This window comes from Canis lupus, chromosome 2 (genome assembly GCF_003254725.2).
Source record: "Canis lupus dingo isolate Sandy chromosome 2, ASM325472v2, whole genome shotgun sequence".
In the NCBI taxonomy this organism is placed as follows: Eukaryota; Metazoa; Chordata; class Mammalia; order Carnivora; family Canidae; genus Canis; species Canis lupus.
This window is the reverse complement of record NC_064244.1, coordinates 51,274,695-51,293,702: the sequence shown is the minus strand read 5'-3', so window position 1 is coordinate 51,293,702 and position 19,008 is coordinate 51,274,695. Positions and strand designations below refer to the sequence as shown.

Sequence of the window (19,008 nt, the reverse complement as noted above, 5' to 3'; positions counted from 1 at the left end):
CTCAAGTCACTCTGAATGCTGATGCCAAGAACTGGGCTCTGGGTAATGGAATGGGGGAACGGTGAGGCCAAGCAGCCCCTCTATGCCAGAAGGTTGGAAAACTACATCTGAGGCAGCTAAATTCAGCCCAGGGAGGAATGTCTGAACTTTGACTTTCTTTAATCAACTACCCCATCTTCCACCATGATGAGGGTAATTGCAGTCTTGCTGCCAGCTATTTCTAAGAAGAAATAGAGCCCAGGCTGACATCCTTAACTCTTCTCTCTCAGCTGGACTGCTCTGTATACAGCAGTGTTCCCTGCTTCCCTGGGTCAGGTTGGAAGGAAAAAAGGAGGGATTGATTCCACCTCAGCTGCTTTATTAGGCCTGAATCACAGGGTCAAAGGATGGATGTGTCCTCCTCCTATACCAAGACCAGAGGAAGGTGAACCAAGTGGCCTAGGCAGCAGCAGAGGCACAAGGAGAGCAGCTATCTAGCTCTCTGGAGGTGATCCTGTTCCCTCCTGCTCCAGTTCCCACCTCCAGCAGGCCCGACCACCGATCTCAGACCTCCCATCTGCCCCAATAGCATGCTGTGGCACCTCTCCACATCCCTCATGTAGGACAATGACCAAAGTGGCTTCCTTTGTGAGGACAGCTTCTTGCTTCTCGCTTCCCTTTCTGGAAAGGGAGCAGAAGCTGTTGGAGTTAGCCAAACCCCTGAAGCTGGCCTCAGTCAATACCATCACATTGAGAGTCTGGGTGACCCACACCAGAAGGGTGCTCAAATGATTCATGCTTGCCAGGAAATGCACTGGGCCATTCTGGGGCTGGGTTCTCAGCTATTTTTGATATGCAAAAGGAACTTCCCTTTTTTTTTTTTTTTTTCACAGACCCAGCAAAAACTGAGCCATCAACAGCATTTCTTGTTCCCATATCACCCTTCTGAGCACCTCTCTGCCTGCCGAATTACTAAGGTCATTACAGTTTAATTCCATTTCTCTGCTCCAGACACTAGATAAGCCCACCAAGCTGGGGTTGCCTCGTTCCGGTGATGGCTCCCTGTGCCAGCTGCTTCCTGCTGGTGGTGATGTTTTCTGCCAGCTGCAAAGCCATCACCTCCTCGGATCAGATGTGCACTGAGGTGAGTCTGAACTGTTTGTCTTTATCCAGATTGAACTGCTTGGGAATCAGGAGTTTCAGCATGTAGCCCCACCTGAGCCTTGGCCTCCCAATATCCATTGTCTTTAAAAAGGTGACACGGTATGTAGTTTTTCTTTGGAGTGAAGAAGGAGCCATAGAGCACAGCCAGGGATTGATCTGCGAGATTCTTCATTGCAAGGAGTGAGTGTTTTCCTCCTCTGCAAACAATTCCCTCAACATGATCCTAATTGGGCCATAAGATACCAACAGGGTCTCAGTGCAAAGGGCAGCTCTCCAAACGTGCTTCCAGCATGGAGGTGCTGTTTGTGCAGCATGCTAGCATACGGCCACTACTCCAAACAGTTTTTTGGTTTCCTGGAGATGAATGAAGATGGCTTGTGCCAGATTTGGGAGCAAATAAAGATCACTCTGAATGAGGCTGGCTTTCTCCTCACATTGGACAGCTCTCCATCTGTGTCATTAACCCACAGGAGTAACACTAGAGAAGAGAGCCAAATTGCATCTTCTGTTTTGGCCCATAACAATATTTACCAACTTGTGGGAAGTTCTTGGAGAGGGTAATGAGAGAGAGAAAGGAGAAGGGCCTCAGTCTCTTGCCAACTTCTAAAATGCTGTAACCTTCCTCCTCCTGAGAAACTTCTCACAATTCTGGAGGCTAGAAGTCTGAGATCAAAGTGTCGGCAGGGTTCGTCTCTTCTGAGACCTCTCTCCTTGGCTTGTAGACAGCCATCTTCTCCCTGTGTCTCCGCCTTGTCTTCTCTCTGCTGTGGCTATTCCTGATTTATTCTTCTCATAAGGACACCAGGCAAACTGTAGTACGGCCTATCCTCAAGATCTCATTTTAACTTTAACCTCTTTAAAGATTCTCTTTCCAAATAAAGTCACATTCTGGGATACTCAGTTAAGACATATGCATCTGGGGGCAACACAAATCAGCTCACAACAGAAGGGGTCAAGGAAGCAGTTTTTATCAACCCCAGGAGACCGCCTTTCATCACGCAGGTTGGCAGGTCAATTACACACAGACACGTAGGGGACGTGGTAAGAGGGTCGGAGTGGGCACACCATTTCCTCAGTGATCAGGTTGGTAGGACACCCATTGTCTGACAATATCCTCAAGTAGGATAGCAGCACAATTAAATTCCAGCTCATGGCAAGCAAGTTATTTTAAATGCCCCACGCTTCAGCCTACCAGCTCAACTCTTAAGTCCCCGCATTGCTACAAAGCCCACACAGCCCTTCAGAAGCCCACAAGGGAGGCGTGGGAGATTCTGGAAAGCCCATGGAAATACTGAACCAGTCTAGCTTCCTACTGAGGACAATAGGTTCCAGAGTCGCCAGTTGTTTTTGCAAATGGCCCCAGCTTGGGCAGAGGAGAGGGAACAGCAGCAGGCTGAGCACCCCAGGCTCATATTGCTGCCTATCCCAGGGCCTGCCTGCTACCGGGGTAGTGGAAGTAATGCTGAGGGTCCCAGGATGTCCAGGCCCGGCCCTATGCTGCAGCAAGAGCCTTCCCTTTTGGTTGAGTCAGGAGGGACTGACACCTCTTAATAGAACAACCTCTTTGTAACTCTCCCTCTGAAAGGACTGATTTTCAACACCTTGGACCCAACGCAATTAACCTTAGATCTCTACTTTGATTTATACCCCTATCATGTAGAAGTTCTTGGTAACAGGATTTTCAGGCTGTTTCCTGAGCTGTCACTCTGTGAATACCGGGATGTTGCTAGGGGATACAAAGATGAATGAAAGTTTGTTCCAAAGGTAAGGAAGGAACTTCTGGGCAGCCCCAGACGGGGAGTGGTGGCAGGAGAAGCACTGACCTTTTTTCAAGTGCAAATCATCCAAATTTGCCTAGCCTTCCCCCTTGTCATATTTGCTCTTTTGTGCTTCCCTCCAATTTAAGCAGAACCACATACTGTTTAATATTTCTATGGCCTTCATTGGCTTATCAGACCCTATCCTAAAAATAAGGTTTTTGTTTTGCATTATTTTGAGTTCAATAAGCCTTTCATTGAAGTATAACACGCAGAGAGAACATTCACCAATCCTAAGTGCACAGTTCAATGAGTTTTCACCAAAGTGAACACGTCCCCGTGATCTGCACACAGATCAAGAAACAGAACATTCTCAGAAGCCCCCTTCTGCCTCTCCCCAGTCACTAGCTCCCAGGGGTATCCAGTACCCTAACTTCTATTACCAAAGAATGATTTTGCTTCTTTGTGAATTTTATATACAGGAGACTACATGGTATAGACTCTTTTGTGTCTGGCTTCTTTTGTTCAGCATTAAATATATGACATTTACCAAAGATGCTACATAGAGCAATCATTGATTTTATTGCATATTGTATATTTTTTTCTTTGTGTATTGCAGTATGCTGCTCTATTAGTGAACCACTATTTATTTATTCATTCTTCTGTTAATGGCCATTTGCACTGCTTTCAATTTCTTGGTTATTATAAATGCTACTGCCTTGGACATTTGTATCTATGTCTCTAGAAAATAGATGTGCCAATCTTGATTAGGTATATACCAGGCGGAGGGGGGATGTATGTGGTCATCCGGTGTACATGTATTAATTTCAGTAGATATTGTAGAGTCTTCCAAAGGGATGGTGCCCATTTATACTCACTGGCAATGTTTATGAGTTCTGATTGCTCTGTATCCTCATTACTAGCCTATTATTTAAGAATGTTAACCATTCTAATGGATAAGTAGTGGTATTTCACCGGGATTTAATTTTTATTTTCCTGATGATTAAATTGAGTACATTTTCAACTCTATTGGCCATTTGCATATCCTTATGTGTGTATTTGTGTGTGTGTGTGTGTGTGTGTGTGTGTGTGTGTTTGAGAGAGAGAAAGGAGAGAGAAAGGGGAGAGAAAAAGAGAAGCACCTTCTCAAGTCTTTTGTCCATTTTCCCTTGGGTTATTGGTCTTCTTAAAATTGCTTTGTTACGGGCTCTTTATGAATTGTGGATACAAGTCCTTCATCAGATTGCAAATATCCTCTCCCACTCTATGGCGTGCCTTCCCACCCTCCTAATGATACCTTCCAGTGAACAGAAGTTCTTAATTTTAATGTAGGTTAACTTGTTATTGTTCCTTTATTTTCAGTACACTTCTGTCCTGCTTAAGAAATTTTTGCTTACCCCAAGGCCATAAAAGGTATATCCTATGTTTTTGGAAGTATGCTTTGTACTTAAATCTATGGCCTACCTTGAATTATTATTTTTTCTTTGCATATGATGTAAGGCGGGAGTCAAGATGAATTTTTTTAGTAAACTTTTTATTTGAAAAAAATTTAAACCTAGACAAATTCTAAAAATATAGTGAACATCTATAAACACCTCGTGTGGAATCTTCCCTTGTTCTATTCTACATGTTCTCTCTCTCTCTCTCTCTCTCTCTGTGTGTGTGTGTGTGTGTGTATGTATATCATAAGTAACAAATTAGAGCCATGACCAGGTGTTTGGAGGCTGACAAATGTGCAAAGCATAACTGGAATAAGTGTTCTGTGATTTGGATTCTGCTAACACTTTTGACGTACTCTCGAATAATTACTTTGGAGTGTAGACGTGCCTACTCATTTCAAATGGGCTCATCTTGGCTACCCTGTCCCCTCAAAACTATGGGAGGGGGCAGTCCTTTAGTCCTAGGGCAGGGTGGAGAGCACTTAATAGAGCTTCTTTTCAGAACTGTAAGTTCACAAATTCACAGATTCAAGCCCTTCTCAAGAGTCCTCAACAATGACATGATGTCCTGATGATCCTGTGAAACCTGAACTCCTCCTGTTAATTATCACATTAACCTTCAGAGTTGGCCCACAAAGAAGGTTATCCCCCATCCACAGTTGGGGAAAGATAAGTCTCAGAGAACCCACTGGCTGTGAGATGGGATTTGAACCCAAGCAGTCTGACTCAAGACAAATAGAAAATGAACTGCATATAACTGGGATGCCCTTTGCCTAGAGGAGTCACGTAGACAACCAAGTTTTAGGACTGTGTCCTCTTGGGAATATTTTGTTTTCAGAGAGTGATTGTTACTCCAAAATTTGATCCAGTCGCACTGTGCTATCTCTGGAAAGAGGAGTGACAAATGGAGGGAGGGTCAGCATTCAGCATCCCAGACTCCTCACGCATGGGCGATCTGGCCATGGTGTGTGCCAAACGCAGACGAGACATTGGAAAGGTGGGAATCAGCATTTGGTGAAACTCAAAAAGTTCAAAATTAGAAAATCATTTCAACACTTTTGAGAAGGGAAAATACAATGGGAAAGTTGGAGATACAGCAGAAGGAAGCAAAATAAGATCCCGACTGAAAAAATGCAAACGAATACCTGGAAAGAAAAGGGATTGCAAACACAGAGGTAACACTTGGGAGTCCTGCTCTGTGAAAAGGCACAGCTCTGACATGAAGCTAGAGACAAAGTGGTCGGTGCAGGTTCCAGGGCACACTGGGTCCTGAGTAAATGCTCCATGACTTAGAATAGGGGTAGGCATGGGGTGGCTGCTGTGAACCCCATGGAGCCCTGCACGGCCCTGCTGCCTGCGTGAGCTCATGTCCACAGGGGACCCGATCGAAATGGAACCACCAAAGAAGGAGAGTGAGGAGGTCATTTTAGGTGGTGACTTTGCACGGAGGGTAGAGAATGAAAGCTGGTTTTGTAGGAAGTGGTCATGTGGAGCTCAGAGGAACCAGAGAGGCTGCACAGACTGTGGTGGGTGTCTTCTGGAGAAGCAATTGAACACGTGTCCCTGGCAGCCACCCGAGCCCTGGGCAATGGCCATGCTGTATTCGTTTTCTGCATCCTGTCTTCCTGCTCTCTCGCATTGTCATTCTACCGTCCTGGAATGCTGTACTCTGCTAATTCAACTCACTCTCATAAAGGTTTGAGATGGATCCTGACAGTGAGAAGAACACAACCTCACTTGTGCAGAATTCCTAGCAAAAATGTGTAACCTGAATCAAATCATGAGGAGAGATCTGAACCCCAAGTGAGAGACATTCTATAATATATGAGGCTGTGTTTGATTTAAAATATATATATATATTTTAATATTAAGTTATATTATATTATATATATGCCATGAGAGACATTGAAAGGCCAAGGAATTGTCTCAGACCAAAAGAGCCTAAAGAGTCATGAAAACTAAATGCAATGTATGAACTTGGATTAGGAAAACAAAATTACTATGAAGGACAGTATTAGGACAATGGCCAAAATGTGAATATGAATTGTATGTTGGATAATATTGTACCAATGTTCAATATTTGGAATTCGGTAATGGCACTGTGGTCACGGAAGAGGTGTCCTGTTCTCAGGAGATTTAGGGGTAAAGGGACATCATGTCTGCAATTTACTCTCAACAACAATAAAAGGAATGAGAGTAGTGTGTGTGTGTGTGTGTGTATGTACTTCCTGCCTTAAAAAGTACAATAGACTGCAGCACCTGGCTGGCTCAGTCTGGTAGAGCATGCAACTCTTGATCTCGGGGTTGTCAGTTTGAGCCCCATGTTGGGTATACAGATTACTTAAAAATAAAATCTTGAAAAAAATATGATAGACTGAAAACAATTTAATGCTGCTTGAGTGATTCCAGAGCACGGGGAGCTTTGTGTCACTATCCATAATAGCATCTGTGATTGTACAGGAGTGTGACTATGAAAGTCAAAGGGGAGGGGCCGTGTAAGTGTGTGTGTGTGTGTGTATCTTAGCACATTCTCCCAAATGTGCTTATTTTTCAAATTCTCTTATAAGCTTCAATTCTTGTCATTTGCTTCTTTCTCAGGAATCAAGGGCAGAGAGTTGATTGCAATTTATACCTAACTAGAGATTCGTGTATGACACAAACTCATGGTGGGTTTCTCAATACTCTGTGGTTGTGTTATCCACTGGTTCTCAGTTTTTCACTGGGTTGAAACTGAGCTATTTCATTTATCTATCTTTGAATTTGCTAGAAGGTCCCTCAGGCCACTGGCTCGGCAGAGCTCCTGCAGTATTCTCAACTTTCTGAATTGCATTAATGCAGTAAAGTGCTTAGTAAAGCACAGAAGAGGACTCATTTAGGTGTCATGGGCACTTATATATTCAGGAGAAGGAGGAAATTGCCAGCGTGGAGGCTTTTGCTGTAGAGTAGAGCAAGACAAATTGAGGAAAGTTCCCTTTTTCCAAGTGTATGTGACATCAGTTATGCCAGTGGAGATGAGTAAAGGGAAATGTCTTCTCAAAGCTACCCCAAATCTTAGCAGCTACTCAGGCCAACTGCACATACCTCTCCTCTTGGGGCCATCCATGTTCATGGACAAGGAAGAGAGGTCTAGCAACATGTTTTTCTCCCCATTCGGCTAAGTTTTAAAAACAAAGTGTGCATTTCAAGGACATTAGGTGGATCTGTGGCAGCGGCTAGAGGACTTTGGGCCTATAAAATGAAGAAGGAAAGGAAATAAAAATACAGCGTTTTCATCAATGGCATTCATAATATTATCACAACAGAGAAGAAAACTGGTGATTTCCTGTAGGTGAGCTTGCTCAGTGCACCTACAAAAATGAGTGCCACTGAACAGAAGTTGGAATAAAGCAAAAAGCAATTAAAATGGGGATGTGCCTAAAGCACCAGGCTTCATAGTGGAGGATGTGTTCAGTCTTCTGTTTCCAGCTAAGCAGGACTGTTTGCAGCTCAGTGTGTGGACAGCTGGTGAGCTCAAGTCTGATGGGGCAGGTCTTGCCCAGACCGGGCAGTCTCAGTGGGCTGCTGGTAGGACCACTGCATGGTGAGGAGAAAGGCAGTGTCTGAAAAGGTAGATGAAACCCCATGGAGTCTGACATGATGTGAGAGGTGGCCCCCAGGTGCATTCCCTGCAGACCAAGGGCTACTCTATTATTAGTTTAGGTTTTTTGTTTTGTTTTGTTTTGTTTTTAAGATTTATCCATTCATTCATGAGAGACACAGAGAGAGAGGCAGAGACACAGGCAGAGGGAGAAGCAGGCTCCATGGAGAGAGCCCAATGAGGGACTCCATCCCGACTCCAGGATCATGCCTTAAGCAAAAGGCAGATGCTCAACCACTGAGCCACCCAGGCATCCCTATTATTAGTTGGTTTTATCTCTTATAGAACTTTTATCTCTTTGTCTCTTTTGGCTTTTATCTCTTTGTCTCTCTTGTCCCACCCACCCCTCTCTCTACTTCCCCAACACATTCACCAGTCAGTGAAAGGAAGTAATTCAATAAAATGCCCCACCTTCTTCATTTAGCTGACTGCTACCTAGTGATGCTAGTTGACCTAAATCCCTCCTATCACCTGGAGACTGTATGTTAAGCCTAAAGTCTTGGATGCAGATTTAATGCTGGGGGGAGTGGGACGGGGAGAGGCACGAATACCTCATGAGTGGAACTGTCTGCTTAATATTGTCTCACATCAGAAAGTATGTAATGTTAGGATTGTCTTGTTTCAGTGATGCTAATGCAGAGTTGTTTTCAAGCTGACATAACACATTTCTATGCAACCAAAATCAAAACTATGAAACCAAGTTTCATCAAAGAAAACTTGTTTCCTTCCCTGCTTCTCTATTTGGTTCCTTTCTTCCCCTTCAAGGCGATGAGTTTTGGGCTTTTTTCCATGGTTTCTTTTTGCAAATATAAGAAATATGCAAACCTTTCTTACAGAAAAAGTAGCATACAAGATGCTACATGCTACATACCATATGCTCTACACACTATATGTCCTTCTGTACCTGGCTTTTTATACCTTACAACATACCTGGATATCACTTTACTCTATATCAGCATGTGGAGATCTTACTCATTCCAGTTTCATCTGTAGAAGGTTCCATCTTGTGAAGGTACCGTATTTTGTTCGACTAGTCCAATATTGAAGATCAATTTGGCTATGGCTCATCTTTTGATATTACAGAAATGACTGAAGTTAATAATCCACATGAATCACTTTGTGTCTTTGCAGGAATGTACTTGGTAAAGAGCTAGAGGTGCCATTGCTGCTCAAAGGATAGAACATATGTAATTTAGCTAGTTAATCAAATTACCAGCTCTGATATTAATGTACATTGTTTCTCTCATCAGAAAGAGGCCAACAAGACCTATAACTGTGAAAATTTAGGTCTTACAGAAGTTCCGGACACTCTCCCCAACACAACAGAATTTTTGGAATTTGGCTTTAATTTCTTGCCTACAGTGGAAAATACAACTTTCAGTAGACTCATAGATCTTATCTTTTTGGACTTAACCAGGTATGTATCTGAGTTCCTTGTCTGTGGTTGATGTTTTACTCATGTGATAACACAACTTGCATTCACATTGTTTCCAGGACCTTCTTTTGGGAGCACAGGGACACTCTGTCTACCTTGCGTGTTCACTCTTTCCAGAAAATATTTTTCTGCAAGTGAAGTGTAATATTTAAAAAAAACCCAGTCAGTGGAGAGAAAAATGGATTATTTTCCAACTAGAGTGCATCAGCAGCGTTAAGAAGTTCTAAGGAATGTTGATTTAAAAAAAAAAAAACCCCTGAAAACAAATCTTGTATTAAATCAGATGCCATAGTTTATTCTTGCATGATGACATTTTAAGAAAAATTTACAGGAGAAATGCATAAGCTACTAACTTTTCCCCCCATAAGTTGGGAAAATAGTTCCATTATTTAATTTTTGAAGCAGAATTGGGATTCCAAATGCTGAACCAGTGTTTGTGAACCAGCAAGCAGAACTATCACAAGAATGTAAGGGCAGAAATCAGAAGGGAAATGCAGCATGCACACGCATGTGCTGTGTGTGTGTGTGTGTGTGTGTGTGTGTGTAGCAGGAGAGGGATTTGCGTGTGGATGGGTCTGCGTCCCCTGTAGCAGCTCTATTTCTTTGGTGGTTCAATGTATGCTTCCACAGCGTGGCAGAGCATTCACACCCCTGAGACGCTTCCATCTTTATGAGCACCCCTGGGGGGCAGGCATGCTGGATATTATCTCCAACTCATGTCTGAAGAGGAAACAGAGGATCCAGGAGATTTTGTTAATTAGTTTAGGGTCACAAAGTAAGGAAACTGGGACTCTGCTCTCTTGACTCCCAGTCCACGATCCCCCAAATGACCCCAGGCCTCATCCAGGGGCAAGATTCCAGGTGCTGGGTAGCAACACTTCACTGAGACAGAGCCATGGTCTTTCAGACAGGGACAAAGATCATTCTGCTCCCTACCCATTGTGTCCCCAGGACATACACCTTCCCTCTGCTTTACCATTTCTCATTTTTAGATGGAATGGGTTTGGGCACATTTTGAAGGAACGCGTAGGGTCAGGATAGCTTTTCCAGCTAGGACTGGCTGGACTCTAAGTTTCCTCTTCTGTTATTTTCAAATAAAAACGTGACCTTATTATTTTTTCTCAACTCCCTCTCCTTAGCTCCCTCAGCCCCTGCCCTTTACCCGATCACCAATCAGATGCTATTTTTATTCCTTTAAACAGCCACATTTCTTGAGCTTTACCGTGTTTTCCGTTTTCTTGGCTCATTCTTACATCTTGCTTTACAGACTTTCTCTTGGCATAATTTCCCCTTTCTCCTGAGGTACACACTTAACAGTTTCTTTAGTGAAAGTCTTTCTGCACTAAACTCCCTTGGTTTTTGTTTTTCCAGAAAGGTCTTTATTTCACTCTGATTCTTGAAAGACAGTATTTCCTGACATGATTCCAAGTTGATTGTTGTTTTTTTTTTCCTCAGCCTGTTGATGCCTGCCATCTTCCCTTGTCGCTGCTGGACGGTCACCTATCTGTCTAATCACCACGTACATGCACATCATCTTTTCTCTCTGGGCATTTCCAGTAGGTTCTCTCTGTCTTTGGCATTCTGTAATACCACAGTGCTGCACCATGTAGCTCACCATGTAGATTGTTGGGCTCCTTGAATCTGCAAACAGTGCCTTTCCTCAATTCTAAAATATTCTTAAAAAAAAAAAAAAGAAAGAAAGAAAAATAGTCTAGCCATTGTTTGTTTGAAACCTGGCTTGCTTACATTCACTCTTTCATATCCTCTGGATCTCTAATTTGATTTATAGCATCTTCTCATCCATCAGTCATATATGCCAATATACTCTCCTTGTTTTCCATCAATTTGGTGTTTTGGACGATATTCTAGGTCATTTTCTCACATCTACTTTTACACCATTAGTATCCTCTTCAACTGTGTCTAATCTCTTGTATAAACTGTCTTTGGTTTTTCAATTTCATTAACTTCCTATTTCAGTACATTTCAACGACTTTCCGTTATTATAAATATGACACATCAGTTTTAAAAAGTTTTTCCTTCATCATATAATTGGTTCATACCATTTCCTTAAAACACATCAAACACATGTTTCATAGATGTAGATTTATTATATATTCTGATCCTGTATATCAGGTATATCACACATTTTTTATAAATCATATATATAATATCAGATATACCTCATAATTCTGGTATCTGCTATCTACCTGACTATGTAGAACATTTTTTAAAGAGATTTATTTATTTACTTAAGAGAGAGAGCATGGGCAGGAGGGGCAGAGGGAGAAGGAAGGAAAACCTTAAGCAGACTCATGCTGAGTGCAGAGCCCGATGTGGGCTCCATGTTATGACCCTCAGATCACAATCTGAGCTGAAACCAGGGGTCTGACACTTAACCCACTGCACCCCCTGGTGGCTCCATAGAACATTTTTTTTAACTGACTAATTAACTCCCTTATGTGTTCACTGAAATTTTACTTTGAGCTCATTTGTCTTTTGAAACTTGATGGAAATCTTTGTTTAAAATACTTTCCTGGAATTAGACAATGGCATTATGGCTATAGAAAATAAGCTGATGTAGGTTTTTTTTTTTTTTTTTTTTTTTTTTTTTTTTGGAGATTCACAATGAAATCTGTACAGCATATCTGGGATCTGATTTAAGATAATTCAGGCGTGAGAGGTGTGAACAGAAGCAGCAAAGGGGGCACCTGGGTGGCTCAGTGGTTGAGCGTCTGCCTTGGGCTCAGGGTGTGATCCTGGGATCAAGTCCCGTGTCGGGCTCCCCTCAAGGAGCCTACTTCTCACTCTGCCTATGTCTCTGCCTCTCTCTCCGTGTCTCTCATGAAAAAATAAAATCTTAAAAAAAAAAAGCAAAGCAGCACATATGGCAACATTTCAAGAACTGTTGTGACTATGTGACAGATCTATGAAAGTTGTACTGTAATCTTTACTTTTATGTGAATGTGTAAGTTTTCCATGTTAAAAGTTAATTAAGTAGATACACTAGAAGAAAAATGTACATAGAAGAAATTTCTATTTACTCATGCGAGTTATCTGAAGTCACTATCATTCTGGAACCACTTTAAACTTAATTTCTATGCTGGCTTCTTTTGGGTGGTCCACAGAGGTAGCATCAATTCAGGCCACAGTCCTCATGAATGGAAGCATATGGTTAGAGAATCGCAGAGGAGACTTCTTTCATTATTGTTGTTATTCCATCCAAGAAAACACATATTCTCAAGGTCATCCTCTATGAACTTTTTTTTAAGGTCATCCACTGAAAGGATCCCTTTTGAGGGTCTTGATGGTTTGCAGGTCTTTGATAGGACCTCCTAACCTGCTTGGATCCCAACCTTTGTCACCTGCCTTGGTGCACGTGAGTTAGTTTTTAACTCTGGCTCTAGGCCACTCAGGCCTGGCAGACAGTGGCAGATGGGACAAGGCTAGCTCTAGGGCTCCCTTGCTCCCAGGGATTCCAACTTCTTTTTCTAAGGGAATTAGAATTCTAAGGAATTCCCTTATTGATCTCCCAGGGAGTTTTGAGTGTGTGTGTGTGTGTGTGTTTGCACAATCCAGTATTTTCAGGTGAAATACCAGGATGAAACCTTTATTGTATTTCTATGGAGTATTTTCATATGTATCATTTGACTAACAGCTGTTGCACATCAAAGTGCTCATCATTTCTGTACTTTATAGAAGCAACAACAGAGATTGAGATACATTGTGACTTGCCCAGGATGACACAGATACATACATTACATATCATATGTTATATATTAAATGCTAGAGATGACATATTATATATTAGTTAAAATAGTAAATCATTGGATTTTGCCCACAATCAAACTGCTAACTGTTCCCTAAATTCTAAACATAAATCTCTGAGAGTTCAATCCAAAGGGGCAAGACATCTGGAAGAAATTCTAAATCAGAGTTTTCAGAACTGAGGCTAACCATTGATTCAACAGATCATCTGTTGGTACTGAAGATAGTTTTTTTCTGTTTTATTTCAAATAATAATGTATACTCTTTTTACTAAACACAAAAGATGGCTTTGTTAATACAGGTCACTATGACAGAGTTTTTCTTTTTTCCAACTAATTATTGTTCAATACTATTATCTTTTCAAGGTGCCAGATTAACTGGGTACATGAAGATACTTTTCAAAACCATCATCAATTGAACACAATTGTGTTGACTGGAAATCCCCTGATATTCATGGCAGAAACATCTCTTAATGGGCCCAAGTTGCTGAAGCATCTTTTCTTAACCCAAACAGGAATATCCAATCTCGGCTTTATCCCAATGCACAATCTGGAAAACTTAGAAAGCTTGCATCTTGGAAGCAACTATATTTCCTCTATTAAGTTCCCAGAAAACTTCCCAATCCAGAATCTGAAAGTCCTGGATTTTCAGAATAATGTGATACACTACCTCTCTAGTGAAGACATGAACACTCTGAAGCAGGCCACCAACCTAAGCCTTAATTTCAATGGCAATGATATTAAAGACATTGAACCTGGAGCTTTCCATTCAAAAATCTTCCAAAGTTTGAAATTTGGAGGGAGTCTTAACTTGTCTGTTATATTAAAAGGTCTACAGAACACTACTACTAAGTCTCTCTGGCTGGGGTCATACGAGGACACTGATGACCAAGACCTTACTTCAGACATGTTTGACGGACTTTGTGAAATGTCTGTTGAAAGCATCAATCTACAGAAGCACTACATCTCTGATCTCTCATCTGCTACATTCCGGTGCTTTACTCAACTCCAGGAGTTGGATCTGACGGCACATCACTTGCGTGAGTTACCCCCTGGGATCCAGGGTATGAAAGCTCTCAAGAAATTAGTTCTCAATGTAAATAGGTTTGACGAATTGTGTCAAATCCATGCTGCCAGTTTTCCATCCCTTACAGACCTTTCTATAAAAGGCAACATGAAGAAACTCGACTTCGGTGCTGGGTGTTTGGAAAAACTCGAAAACCTTCAGAAACTTGATTTAAGCCACAGTGATATAGAGGCTTCTGACTGCTGCAATCTTCAGCTCAAAAATCTGCGCCACTTACAATACCTAAACCTGAGCTACAATGAGCCTCTTACTCTCCAGAGCCAGGCGTTCAAAGAATGTCCTCGGCTAGAAGGTCTAGATTTGGCATTTACCCGCTTGCACATGAAGGGTCCACAGAGTCCTTTCCAAAACCTCCATCTCCTTCAGGTTCTGAATCTTTCTTACTGCCACCTGGACACCAGCAATCAGCACCTTCTAGAAGGCCTGGAGGGTCTCCGCCATCTAAATTTACAGGGGAATCACTTTCAAGATGGGAGTATCTCAAAGACCAGCCTACTTCAGACCTTGAGCAGCTTGGAGATTCTTATTTTATCCTCCTGTGACCTCCTCTCCATAGACAAGCAAGCGTTCCAGAGCCTTGGGAAGATGAATCATGTTGACTTAAGCTACAACAGCCTGACAGGCAATAGCATTGATGCTCTTAGTCATCTTCGGGGGATCTACCTCAATATGGCCGCCAATAACATCCACATCATCCCATCTCCTCTCCTTCTCACCTTGTCCCAGCAGAACACCATTAACTTAAGTCACAATCCCCTGGACTGCACCTGTTTGAATATTCATTTTATAACATGGTACAAAGAAAACCTGCAGAAATTTGAGGGCTCGGAGGAGACCGTGTGTGCAAACCCCCCAACTTTAAGGGGGGTTAAGCTGTCTGACGTCAAACTGTATTGTGGTATTACGGCCGTGGGCATTTTCTTTCTTGTAGTATTTTTATTCTTGGTTACTGTTCTGCTCATTTTTTTCATTAAATTCCTTCTGAGGTGGAAATACCAGCACATCTAACATTGAAGGTTTCTAGAGATGGCAAGTAAGTGTGTTTAGCGAAATTGCCCCAAGTAAAGGAACTTGTTGTGCTCCTTCTCAGTCTGTCAGACTTTTCAGACTGGTTCCTGCAGCTGGGCAGGGATTCTCTGTGCTTCTCTGAGTCCTAGAGCTAATGAACCTTCCTGGAACATAAATGGACCAGGGCCAGGGGGCCAAGCAGCAGCTGTGAGAGACACAGAGCTGTTTCTTCACATGGAAGGTGGTTGGAGGACCTGTGGCATGGAAAAGCCAGGAGAGGAATGTGCTAAGAGGCTATCTCCCTTCTGCTTGTGGACACCCCCTCGAAGCAGCTTCTACCCTGACCCTAAAAGGAAATCAACTCTCATAACCAGGCAGTGCTGACTGCCCCAGCCCAAACTCTGCCTCCCACAGCTTGGACATCATGCTTGCCTCTGAGTCCTCAGTAAGGCAGTCGCTTGAAAAACTTGTTGGCAACAAAGTCTCAATGCTTATTTTAAATGAAAAAGGGAATACACAGTGAATTTAAAAGAAGAAGCTGAGAAATGAATCTTGACATCAAATCAGCTACACTAATCTCCTTAATCCACAAGTCTCTACGGCCTCTAGGAAGCCACTCAGAGTACAAATAGCTACCAAAAAAAAAAAAAAAAAAAAAAAAATGCAACCCCATCAGCTCTGTAGCCCCCAAGGTGTAAAAGTTTTGCTGCATTGGCCACTCTCTCTTCAGAACCCTTGGATGTTCCTTCTCCCTATCCAGTGTGTTTGCTCTTATGCTACAAATGCTCCTTACACATAGGCTGTGGTTCAAATGCTCTTCTCATTTGGATGTCTGGCCCTTAAAAGCTTCTTTCCTACAGGAACTATGAAATAAATGGTGGTTTGGTTCCCAGGCCAGCTCTCAAAAGTCTATTCACCTGGGACAGCAGTTGAGACAGCGCATTTACAGTGAACACCAGGTGAAGAAAGCATCTCCGTACACTAGCTGTCTAGAACACAAGAAGCTGGCTTAGTGAGCTTCTGCTGAGGCTGGGGTGTCAGAGATGGTCATACCAGAGGAAAAGAGAGGACAAGACCATTGAATGTAGACAGAGAGAGAGAGGACAGGGAAGGGGAAGGTGTTATGACTTTGGCCTTACAAGGTCCAAAGGGTCATACTTATGGAGGGCTTGACCTTCTGCAGTTTGCACTGGCTGACCGAGAGTTGAAATCTCTACTCAGGCGTTACATTTATATGGCCTGGAATTCTAGAACTAATAACATTGGTTAACTTTCATATCCAACTGGAATATATTAGCTCTTCAGGTGAGGGCATAAGAGGGGAACATATTAAGGGTGGAAACGTGGGGAGAGCAAGCTCTCTTTACCTCTGTATCCTCGAGAACAGCAAGAAAGACAGGGAATAGTGAAGAAATGCCACAAACCTCTATTGCGAATGCTCTGCTACCCTTAGGGGGATTTTTTTGCCTGTAGTATTCGGTGGGAGGCCAGGTTGTCTCAGTTGTTCTTGGTTAAGAACACAAGGTGGGGCCTAAGGTAAAATGAGAGAAGCATTTGCCTTGGGTGCAAAATTTAAAGGGGAACCAAAAAACTCAGTGTGCAAGACAAAAATATTTTAATGCAATATTAAAAAGGCTTCAGGTTAATGAAAGAAATCCATGGTAAGTAAAATATCAAAGCTTTAAAAAACAGGATCCATAATAATAGCCCCATGCTGAACCACATTAGAACCTGAGGAAAAAGGAAAGATCAGTAATGCTGATCCCGCCTTTGTTTAAAATGTTGATAATTTGTTCACATTTGAGATTTTGTATCAGTTTTCTACTTAATGTCACATTAAAATACTATCTTCATTATTGAGTTCTACAGTGCTCTCTTCAATTTAGCGCCCAGGGTGGGTGTCTCACTGGCCTCACCCTGTTCTCACCCTGAGGAATGCATGTAGGAATGTAGGGCTTCCCAGCTAACTCCCAGGCCACAGTCCACCCAGGGCCTATTAGTAGGCATGTTATCTCAGTTTTACTCAGAAGTGCCTACCCCTTGTCCCTTACTTTCTGGAAGCAGGTCAAAGTGTCCAAGAACTTATACCTTGTTCCTCATCCTCAGGTAACTCCCAACTCCTGAGCTCAAAGGCAACCTTCCTTCAAAGCCAAGACAGGCGGCAGAGATGAATGGGCACCATATCCCCCTGAGCTCTAGGAGGCCTGGACCTGATGAGCGAGGGCAAGCGGGGCACCACTCTGCTAATGAAATGAAACATCACACAATTAGTGGCTTTAATTACCTTGAATATCAGTGTTTGGGAAAACAGGTGCCTAAGGCAGCCATTTAAAGATGTGTGTAGGGACACCTAGGTGGCTCAGTCGTTGAGCAACTGCCTTTGGCTCAGGGTGTGACCCCGGGTCCTGTGATCGAGTCCCGCATCGGGCTCCCCACAGGGAGCCTGCTTGTCCCTCTGCCTGTGTCTCTGCCTCTCTCTGTGTTTCTCATGAATAAATAAACAAAATCTTAAAAAAACAAAACAAAAAGATGTGTGTGGAAGGAGAAAGTAAACGGTAGAAATATGGGAGATTGGGACTCACCGTCACCTAGCTTCCTTCCTTCCCTAGGCCTAGGATGGTGGGGCAACATTTTGAGAAGGCCAGTTTGAGCCACTGCTTGGGTTGGTAGTGGCCCTGAGTCTGGCAGCGACCAAGGCTTTTTTTCACTGAGCACTGGGCTCAGGAGGGACCTCATGCAGAAGTGGGCCCAGCTGCCTTGGCCAGGCTCTGTCAGTGTGCAGAGCGGGGTGGGGGGTGGGGGGTCTTCCAGGCAGCTTCCTAGCTGCTGCTACGAGCAAGTCCCCTCGTTCTAGAGACCTGGAGGCAATGGTAGTTAGTTTAAAAGTTCAGGCAGCCACCCCTCCCAAGTCAAGAGAGAGCATCCCTACTGAGTACTCGACCCCATGCTGCCCACTCTTGTGCAAGAGCCTCCGCCTTTGAAGAGTTGGGCAGGAAGACAGCAGAACACAAGGTTCATTTGTTTTGTTGATTGTGTTAATTTGCTTGTGGCCAATCAGATGACCAGCTCTGGAAACTCTGGGAGATATTCCCTGTGGTGACCATGAAGCTGCAAACACCATACTCACTGTTTCCTCCCTCCCTTCTTTCTCTTTCCTCCCTCTTTCTTGGCCATTTATTCACTTCCTCCCTTTTCTCCTTCTCTCTCTCTGCGCTTCCCTCTTTTTTGTTGGTTTTATGCTTTCCTTCCTTTCTTCCTTCATCTTCATCACAGAGTATGGAAGTCAACATTGTGAATCAAGTCTAAGACAGAACCAACCCACTGAGTTCCCTGTGCGTTCTAGCAAATTCAGGCTCTTCCCTGACTTCAGGATTCACGCTGTAGCTAGGAAATGCTAATTGCTGACTTACAACTCCACGGCTGCACAAGCCTCCATGATATTTCACCTGTAAACACAAAAACGCAAGTACTCTGTAGGATAGCCATGATGCAGGATGCACCACATGAATGATGGCGGGGTCCTAAGGCCTAGCCGAACGTAATTGCCCATCTCACTTCCATTTATCAGGCATGCGCCCCTTCTATGTAACACAACTTGCTATTCTGTAACTGCACACTGATCTAAGGCTTTGTGACAGCTCCTCTGTTTTAAGCAACAGTAAATTCCCCCTGCAAAGTCAGAAAGGGAGCTTTTTGATAGCTGCTGTCAATTTTATTGCTTAATCCTGGTTACTAGGA

At 43.0% G+C, this 19,008-nt stretch overlaps 1 protein-coding gene across 1 annotated transcript; it reads left to right on the top strand.

Moving 5' to 3' along the window:
* The first annotated feature begins 778 nt into the window (after positions 1 to 778).
* CD180 (CD180 molecule) lies at positions 779 to 17,126 on the top strand. The gene is made up of 3 exons (XM_025447612.3): positions 779 to 1,123; positions 9,227 to 9,393; positions 13,542 to 17,126. Exons 1-3 carry the CDS (start codon positions 1,034 to 1,036, stop codon positions 15,268 to 15,270), a joined length of 1,986 nt encoding a protein of 661 aa, XP_025303397.1. The 5' UTR covers positions 779 to 1,033; the 3' UTR covers positions 15,271 to 17,126.
* Positions 17,127 to 19,008: the final 1,882 nt, after the last annotated feature.

Coding starts and splice junctions, on each gene's coding strand:
- CD180 (XM_025447612.3), top strand. CDS start 1,034: ATGGCTCCCTGTGCCAGCTGCTTCCTGCTGGTGGTGATGTTTTCTGCC. Junction 1,124..9,226: donor CGGATCAGATGTGCACTGAG/GTGAGTCTGAAC, acceptor TTCTCTCATCAG/AAAGAGGCCAACAAGACCTA. Junction 9,394..13,541: donor ATCTTTTTGGACTTAACCAG/GTATGTATCTGA, acceptor TATCTTTTCAAG/GTGCCAGATTAACTGGGTAC.